General features: G+C 33.5%; 1 protein-coding gene across 1 annotated transcript; it reads right to left on the bottom strand.

Moving 5' to 3' along the window:
- Positions 1–1,485: 1,485 nt before the first annotated feature.
- On the bottom strand, positions 1,486–5,044 carry LOC125188272 (receptor-like protein EIX2). The gene is made up of 2 exons (XM_089058013.1): positions 2,109–5,044; positions 1,486–1,724 (listed from the first exon to the last, which is right to left on the bottom strand). The coding sequence occupies exon 1, from the start codon at positions 4,927–4,929 to the stop codon at positions 2,116–2,118; it is 2,814 nt and encodes a 937-aa protein (XP_088914139.1). The 5' UTR covers positions 4,930–5,044; the 3' UTR covers positions 1,486–1,724; positions 2,109–2,115.
- Positions 5,045–10,341: the final 5,297 nt, after the last annotated feature.

Here is a 10,341-nt window from a genome sequence, read left to right as displayed (position 1 = left end):
TTGTATTGAACCATTTATGTTGTACATTAACAATTTTTTATACAGTATATAAATAAATAAATTATACTACTTGCAAGTAAATATAAATTAACTGTATTAAACCAAAAAAAAAAAATACTCCTACACATTTTAAAAAATGTTCGAATTTCATAAAACAGCTGCATTAACAGGTTTAATGAGCCATACCTGTTGCTAAATCTTCAAATTTCGAGTAGTTAATCTTAAATTCAACTATTAGCAAAGTACATTGTAGTATTAAACAAAATTCTCCTATTAGAAGAAAATTAAAATAAACATCCTATAAAATTCTCACTATGCCAAAAAAGGGAAGAAAAATAAAAGAGAAGATGAATTCCATTTCATATTTTAAAACAAGAGCTCATAATTTTTTTAATTTCCCAAATTACTTCATTAAAGTTAATTCAATCTTCTATCTTCTCTCTCCAAACATTTAATTCTGTTTCCCAAAGAAATAAATCTGCTTCTCAATTTTGCTCCAAGCTAAAGACAGAGAGATCAAGATAGTTCATTTCCTCCCAAGGTTGTTTTCATGTGGTGGTTTTATGTTGCATTGGTTGATTATTTATGCATACATTTCTGCACCTGTGGTGTCATTTGACTTTATTATGTACGAGCGTTGGATGGTAATGAGCTCCTCTAGAGGGGTGTTCGTGTTACTAAAACTACAATTCTACTGGCTGGGGAGAGGAATCTTCTTACTAATTAAGCTACGCGCTATGTTGTCTAGATCCTCATTAAATTGAATGCCTTCACTTTAGGGTTCATTGTTCAAAACAATGCGAATTTTATCCTCAACTCATTCCGAACAACCTTCGTTTTTTCATTAGTAAAGTATATAGTGTTATTTTATGAGCATGTATTCGGTATTGTTGAAAATAGGTAGGTTTTGGGCAGACTGTGTGCACTCCTCTTAGACTGCGTTGTGGGATATGCAAGATTAGTGATTAATGCCCGTCGGCCTTCAAAGAGACACCTAGCCCGCCGTCTACACCGACGAAAAAACGAGCTTTGGTAGAGTAGTTGCACTAAGGATTTATGTGACTCGATTGTTTTGTTGGGCCTTCTTGTAATTGTATGTTGTGAATGAGAAGGTAATGTAGAGTTAAAACCCTAGTAAATAGCCTTTACACCTTTTCATTGTCTATTTGTAAGGCTACCATTCCTAACTGTGCTTGAATAGTAAATTAGGAATTTCTCGTATTTTGGGACTGGCCTTAGCTTGTTGGTGACATGGAATTGCTGCTTGTGTAAGTTTTATTTCAACACCATCAATACTTTTTAAATGGAGCTTATTTCATACTTACATCATCACTAATCAAGATATACAACCAACTATTCATAAGCAATAGTTGCTCCTTTCAAATCAAGTACCCATAGTAAACCAACATGGTTACACAATTTTCAATTCAACCAGAAAATGCAGGCAAAGTCAACAATGATTATTAAATTTAATGCCAACATAAATCAAGATAAAGATAACACATGATATTAAATTGATGTCCAAATTGCCCCCGATGTAAGGGAGAATTAAAAGACAAAATAAGGAAAATGGCATTCTATAATATCTCTTAATACATGATAATAAAAAGTAAACGTAGGAAAATAAAGCACATAAACCAGAGACTGTAATCAAGGTACCAAAACTCTTTCATAAGCAATAGTTGTTCCTTTCTTCTTATCCATCTACCAAGCTGTGCGTCCACCTCTATTCACAAACAAAGAAATGATAATATCTTGTGAAAAAATAAATCATACATTCTAATCAAGCAATGGTTTAGTACAATTTCACTTCCCTAAACTTTTTAACCTAACACACGTGCATATATAGTCGGTGTTCGTTTTTTTGGATAAAAGAGTAGCAAGATATAATCTAGGATATATTAAGTTGTAAGATTATTTAGTAGGCGGAATTGACTATTACTAATTATCACATGACTATCCATCTTGGACTAAGTCATGATATTCAATCTTATGAATCAAACATAATACAAATTTAATCATGAGATATAATCTTGCAAATAGGTATAAACATATTTCTTTTGAACAAATAAGAATGGAATAATTGAAGTAAAAGCGTGGATGGTTACCTGTATTTCAGCTTCTTCTCAATTTGGACATAGTTATAGCAGTCCTCACGTAGCACCAATCTCCAACATCATCAAAGAATTTGAAGAATGCAATTCTCCATGATTTCTTCATAACAAAAGTACCAACAACCCCCCAAAATCCAAATATGAAACCAAGGGCCATTGATATGCCAACTTCTTGCATAAAAGAGAGGCTGCTGCCTTTCTCATCCGCGTTTCCCCCTGGATTAGTGGTGGGTGGCTTCAAGACATCTTCTGCGCACAACGCTAGAGGGGGCCCACAAAGTCCATTATTCTCAGCATAAGCAGATGCATGGAAGCTCTGAAGTTGAGTACTCGTTGGAATTTTTCCAGTCAAATTGTTGTTTGACAAATCAAGAACAGCCAAGAGCTGTAATTGTGCCAAGCTTGTGGGTATTTTTCCAAACAATTGATTGGATGATAGATCAAGACATTCTAACATCTCCATGTCACCAATATCTGGAAATATACTTCCTGTCAAACTATTCGACGACAGGTTCAAGGAAATCAATCCCCTCATACTGGAAAATGATTGTGGAATGCTTCCAGACAATCTATTGCTTGAAAGATCAATGAGTTTGAGAAGTATGAGATGTTTCCTGTATTCCGATTCCTGACCTTTCCATTGAATTGATGAATACTCAAAGTACTTTACAACATTCTCGTTTGGAAGATTATCATTGTAATAGAAAGAGTAAAAATACCCGAGATACCTATATCGTGGATCCTTTTTAGCCATGGAAGTAAAACTGTTGAAGCAATCAGGTATTTTCCCAGACAAGTTGTTATTGGACAAGTCCAGAATTCGAATACCAGTAAGATTGCATATCTCAACAGGAATACCACCATGCAATTTATTTCTGGCAAGATTTAAAAATCTCAGTTTATATACTTCGCCAAGCCAAATAGGGATATCTCCTGTTAACTCATTCTCAGCAACATCCACTAAACACAAGTTTTGGCAACGTCTCAAAGTGGAAGGAAACTCTCCAGATAAACTATTACCCCGCAACTGTAGTGCAACAAGCTCGTGTAAAGACCCCAAAGAGCGAGGAATTTCACCCCAAAACCTGTTGTTAGCCACATTGAGAAATGCCATGTTTGGCATTTTTTTCCAGCAGTTGGGAAGCTCTCCTAGCAACTGATTATTGGAGAGGTCAAGGACACTAAGCTGATTATGGCGAGTTTTGCAAATAGATGAAATTGAACCAGAGAACATATTTCCACTCAATAGAATAGTGTCAGCATTGGCATAAAATAATGGAATAGGACCTGAGATATTATTGTTCCTAAGATCAATGTGTCTGATCGAAGTAGACGAAATATTCCTAATAGTACCAATAATTTGGTTGTCAGAAAGAAACAAGGCCTTTAATGAAGGAGATACACTCCACAACCATGTCGGGACTTCATCTGCTATATAAGCTCTAGACAGATCAAGGTATGAGAAATTTCTCTGAGTTTGAATCCATTTTGGGAAAGATGGGCCCACATTGCATCCTGCTAACGATATAACTTCCAACTGAAAAGTTGGAATCCAATTAGGAGCAAAGCGCAATATCAATGAATTGAAGGCTAAACCTAGTTTCTTTAACTTTCCGAGCTTGTTGAAGTGGGATTCTGAGACTATGCCATTCAACGAATTACTAGAAAGATCTAAATTCTGAAGCTCAGAGAGCTGACCAATACTTAGAGGAATGGATCCTGTGAAATTGTTTGTCCCAAGGTACACTTCTGTCAATGATGCAGAAAATGCTCTCAGGTCCGGCACAGATCCATGGAGTTCATTTCGAGCCAAGTCCAGAATCTGGAGCGATTTCAATATTCCTTTGGCAGGTTTACTTCCGAACAACTCTTCAAGGTTTCCTCTTAAGTCATTTCTATAAAGGTCTAAGACGCACAAATGACTTAGATTGAGCAAGGATTTTGGGATTTGACCTTCAAGCGTGTTATTAGAAAGATCAAGATACTCAATAAGCACCAATTTCTCTATGAATGCGTCAGGAATTGGGCCTCCTAAAGCATTATGTGAAACGTCTAGTTCTACTAGAGCTCTGCTTATGTTAGATAACGATTGGAATGAGGAAGAAGTGAGCTTATTATCTGACAAAGAAATGATAGAAAGTGACGTAGAAGAAGAATTAACAGATGGTCCCACTAGAGCTGTGCTTATGTTACAAGAGTCCAAGTGCAATTCATGGAGGGAGTGAAGGCTCAGGATATGCTGCAGCCAGTTAGTTTGACTCAAGTCGATTTGACTCAAACCAAGATAAGACAACAAAGAGAGACTTGTAAGCCAATCGAGATTCTCAATCTTCAAAGAGTTTTCTGAGAGATCAAGTGATTTCAGGTTGGTAAGATTCCCTAACTGAGGAGGAACAATCCCACCAAAGTTACAACCGCTGAGATACAAGTGTTGTAACTGTTTCATGGAACCAATGAATTTTGGGATTGGATTGCCTCCAAAATCATTCCAACTGAGGTCAAGATAGTTTAAATGATGCAACTCAAGCAAGGAAGAACCAACCTCACCTTGCAATACACCATCATAGTAAGTAGTATTAAGTTGGAGGGCGATGATGTGGTCAGTGGTGTTGCTGCACTCAACACCATACCATTTGCAGCATTCGTCGCTTTCCCACGAGGAGAGAAATCCGTCGTCATTGATGAGGCCATTCTTGAAGCTTAGAAGAGCTTCTCTCTCCCTCTCTATGCATCTCACTTCTGCGTCTCCTGAAACGAACACACAGACAAGAACAACAACAAGAAATTTGATTGCCATTCTTTTATCAGAAATCATACTCTCGATATTGATTAATGGAAGTGATGTGTATTTGTGAAATACTTTGATAACTCAACTGTAACGCTTTAAAAAGAATCAAATAATAATACATTTTCAAACATGATTCCAAGTTTAGACGACTTCTGCATCTCAAGTTTTAGACGACTTAATTACCGTATACTCCCTCCGTCCCACAAAGATTGTCCCACTTTGACCGGACACGAGGTTTAAGAAATGTAATGGAAAGTGAGTTGAAAAAGTTAGTGGAATGTGGGTCCTACTTTTATATATTAGTTTTATAATAAAATGTGAGTAGGAATGAGTTAGTGGAATATGTCCACTACCAAAAATGGTAAAAAGTGAAATGGGACAAATTTTGTGGGACGAACCGAAATGAAAAATTAGACAATATTTGTGGGACGGATGGAGTATAACACTCCATTAGTCCTAAAAAAACTAGTTTTATCATTTTATATCGTCTCCCAAAATTAAACAAAGTTTAAATATAGAAAATTTTCAACAAATAATATTTCTACACATCATTTATAACGTGGACCTCATAATCTATTAACATTCATTCCTACTACTTTTTTCCTATATCTCTTACTTTTTCTAATTTTATCTCTCTCTTACTTTACTAATTGCACTTTAAAATCCATGTCATTTACAAGTTTATCTATTTTTTTTAAAGACGAAGAGAATATTCAAATTGTTATCCAAATGACGTAGAAGTTTGGTTTTATATGACATAATATATATTGTGAAGCAAATAAGATATATTAACAAATAGGAGTGTTATATTGCTAATTCATAACTTAATTGTTAATTACAACTAAATAATAGTCATTAGATATTCAAATTAAGGGCTTAGATCATCAATCTCTAAATGTAAAACGTCAATAAGACCATAGGATTAATTCCAAAAAATATCAATAGGGGTATTAATGTCAATTAACTACATGTTTAGTTATAACTAACTTTTAAAAGAAATCCCAAAAATTTAAATTCATATAACATATATCAAACTAAAGATAATTTCATAAGGATTCCAACGATATCCTACATGCATATGTTCCAACGTCAAAATTTGAAAAGAATTTTGAAAATTTTTAATTTTTTCGAACATCAGAAATATCAACATACTATATAAAATATGTCAATATAATACATGCAAAATGTCAATATAAGCAATGGGCTAACATTCTTAAAGCAATGTGTTGACATTCTCAAAGCATTGTGTTGATATTTACGAAACACTATATTGACATTTTCATCCCAAACCTTAATTTGGAGTTTTTTTTAAATATTTTTTATTTTATTAATAAAAAAAAATTTACACGTGGCAAATTGTAGACCACACGTTTTCTAAAATCCTATGGCCTTAAATTAGTTGTAATTAGCAATTAAATGGTGAGTTAGCAATTAATCGCTCCCCTATTAACAAATGATGTTTAAAATGAAGTGGTTTATTAAAAGGTGATATTTTAATCCAAGTAGTATGGTTGAGTGAGACTCTGTCCATCCTTTATCAAATTGTAAGGAGATTGGTCCCTTCCTTTTGGTATGAAGCAATTTTAAATGTTTGGGCCAACTGTCTCATCCATCGAAGTTCATACAAATCAGCGCGGGAATAGTTGTTGGGCCCGTCGGTGGATACCCTTGGTAAAAAAAAAAGGCGATATTTTATACCTCAAGTATAAGTATAACACACTTTCATACCTCACAACAAACAGAATTATTAACAAGGCGATTTAAAGTGGAATCCGTTGTTAACCCTCGAATATCAATTGCCGAAGACTGTGCACCACACGAGATGGTTTTGTAATCATATTGCTAGTCAATATATTATTTTCCATCAATTGCCAGAATTGACGTACAGTAGGGTTTGTCCATCCATCACAAGACAATTTCTTCTTGTTTGCTTTAAAATATAATTTCGCAATAAATATTTGAACTAGTCCACTACGGGTGGCCACTCGTCAATCACAGCTGTAATGATTTTCCTCACTAGTTGTGGACTTGTGAGGATGTGATTCTGCCTCTGCCGATGAGAGGATAGACTATCCTAACAATTGGGTTTTTAGTGTCCACATGGGAATAAGAACAAAAAGATGTAGAACATTCAAAATTGAACAGAGTTGTGTGATTCTTGTTAACCCGAATGGAATGGTTAAAACCATCAAAAGCGGTCAAAATCGGGTTAAAGCTGTTTAAAAATTGATGGAATTGTTAGTATATGACCAATTGTGGTCCGAGTTAAAATGTTCAGGATACAAAAATTCAAAAAATAAGATATATGTCCAAAATCATAAAATGAACATATGCTTAGAACCAGTTTTGGATTTACTTTTTCATATATTTAGCTTTAATACTCTAGAGTTATCAATTTATTGAGTTCTTATTTCCGCCGGTTATCCTCTATACATTTCTGCATCATTATTAGTCAATAATCCACAATTGCAAATTAGTGCTTGTAGCTTTAGCGTTGGGTCATCGTCAATACAAAAGTAAAATAATAAAAAGAAATTTAGTTATAATATTATTAAAAACTAGCTTTATTGTTGGGTCATTGTCAACAGAAAAGTAAAATATTAAAAAGAAATTTAGTTATAATAATATTAAAAAGCTTAGGCGACTCGCAAGTCAACGTGAATGATAAATTTGCTTGTTACTACTTGTAAGTCAAGTAAGATTAATCAAGAGTATCTACGATAGTCAGGAGCAGCCATACCACAACCATAAAAAACTCTACCGCCACGTCATTACAAAATAAATTAAGAAAATTAAACTAAAAAAACGGAAGAAGACTGCCGCGGCGGCTCACAATAAGCCGCCACGGAACCACCGAAGCCACCGTCCCCTCCGCCCCGTCCACGCCGCATACGCGGCTCCCTCCGCCGCGGCGCCCCTTGTCCAGTAATAGGCCGGTGTCGGCGGGCCTATTGTGGACAGTGGCGGACGCAGAACTATTATTCAGGAGGGGCTGTACAGTAAATTTTTTTAGTTAACATACACTTCTTTCGTCTTTAAAAAATAGAGATTTTTACGATGACACAAGTTTTAAAGTGAAATTGATATAATATGAAACATAAATTGATAACTAGTTGAAATAGTGTTATTTGTAATGGATGGAGTCCACGTCATTAAATAATACTCTCTTTGTTCCATAATAGATGTCACATGACTCACATTTTTCCTTTTAGTTTGTCCTATAAAAAATATTACATTTCCATTTTTGTAAAAAGTTCTTTCTTATATTAATATAAAAATTATATTTTCTCTCTCTATTTAACATATAAAACAAAACCTTCTAAAATATAACATTGCCATCTTTTATAACATGTGATAATAGTAAATTAAAGTGCAACAATTGCACATTTTTTAAACACTAAAACGTTACTAATAAAAGTAGAACGGTGTAGCCTATAGGTAGGGGACTTGACATTTGCAAATTTTACCATTATTAATTTATTACTATTAGTTTAATTAGCCTTATCTCATCTTCTTCTTCAAGAAGCAACTAACAGCCCATTTTTTATCAAAACTTCCTTCTGCAATTTCAAGTTTCAGCCCCTCCTTCTTATTCAATTTTTCACATTTTAGACTTCAGATACATCAATTTAGGGAGGGCTAAAGACATTTTTTCAGATATTTTGAAATTTTTTGAAGTATGAAATATTAAAAAAAAATGATTTGGGGAGGGCTTAAGCCCTTCCTCCCTTGGCTGTGTGTCCGCCACTGATTGTGGACACTCTTATGGCAGAAGGAAATGTGCTTTTAATTATAGAAGACAAATCGAATTCTACTCTGCTTGATTAAGTTAAAATATTTCGATGCTGCTCATGCTAATTTCTTTGTGGGTGTCGATTTGAGAAGAAAAAGTTTTATACCTCGTTTTGTGCTTAATTCAATCTTTTGCGATTATTGTGTTTTACATTAGATTTTTATAGTTTCATTTTTCACTTTGTTCGATCTCTTAGACGTTGGTTAATTTTCACCATTAATAAAAGTATTCATAGAAACACCATTTCTTAATGATAGGTTGAATTGTGATCGAAAATAGCTAAGACTTGTCAATTTGGATTCATATAAAATTATTGGCATGCATGCAAGATTGATTGAAGTTTCATTCTCCAACAATTTTATGCATTTTCTCATCTTCACTTCTATTCCTCGGCCCATTTCATGCGTAACAAACCACATTTTCATAGTACTACCATTTTATGCTTCCGAATTGAGTAATTAATTTGATTGCTATAATGGCTATATTGGTGGGCATATGACATATCCACCACAACACTCCAATTTATAGATACCATGTGGGATATTCACACATTATATGAATAATAATTTCTATATGAAGTTGAGCTTTGTTTTCTTAAAATAATTGCACAATTTTGGATTTAATTTTTCAGAAGAATACTTTTCACAAAAATAAAGAATTAAATTATGCACTGTGGTTATGGGCATTAGGTGGTATCTCCTAGTATATTAAATGAATGTGGACACAAGAGCATAAATGATACTAGTATGGAATAATGTGATGCTTGGCTTTATTTTAGTTAGAGAATGCCCTTTTATTACTTTTTTAAATAGTATTTCTTTCGTTCACAAAAATTAGACTAGCTTTATTATTTTTGGGTGTCCATCAAAATTCGACCAAGTCCAAAAATGGAAATTTTCATTCAATACTAATCATGCACGTCATTTTAAATGTGGACTCCACTATCCACTAACACATATTTCACTACTTCTTTCATATCTCTCTTATTTTACCAACTATACATTAAAACTCGTGTCATATAATCTTGTCTATTTTTTTGGACGGATGTAGTACTATTTATATTTTTTTAGGGGGTGTTGGTTTGCAAGATTGTATTCCAAATTAAATTTGTAGTGTATTTGGTTCATGAGATTCAATCTCATAGCTAACCACTAAAATAATCTAACAACCAAATCCTAGATTAAATTTTAATATTATTTTATCTAGAAAACCGAACAACAATTTATAGTACTAATTCTTTATGTCGCAGTCGCGCACAAAGTATCTTGATTTATAATGTCTTAAACATTATCATTTTAACCAAAACGATTTTTGGTATTAATAATTGATAATAATTGATTAACCTTTTTTGATTAATTATTTTTATCAGATTGTTGAATGTTGATTTCTTAAGTTTGAATTGTATTGCTCTAAAGATCATATGATGGCCCATAAGTAAAGTTGGTGGGTCAAGATATTATAACTTTTTTCTGGGCTAATTTTGACACAATATGTAGTATATTAATTTTGGGCCCTTATATTTTATGAGTATACTTGGGCCAACATTTTAAGTTGTATTGAACCATTTATGTTGTATTAACAATTTTTTATATATAAATAAATAAATAAATTATACTACTTGCAAGTAAATTAACTGTATTAAACTA

This window comes from Salvia hispanica, chromosome 5 (assembly GCF_029641045.1).
Source record: "Salvia hispanica isolate PSC_SH4W2 chromosome 5, Shi_PSC_v1, whole genome shotgun sequence".
NCBI lineage: Eukaryota > Viridiplantae > Streptophyta > Magnoliopsida > Lamiales > Lamiaceae > Salvia > Salvia hispanica.
Note: the sequence above shows the minus strand (reverse complement) of the source record. Positions and strands in the feature narration are given on the sequence as shown.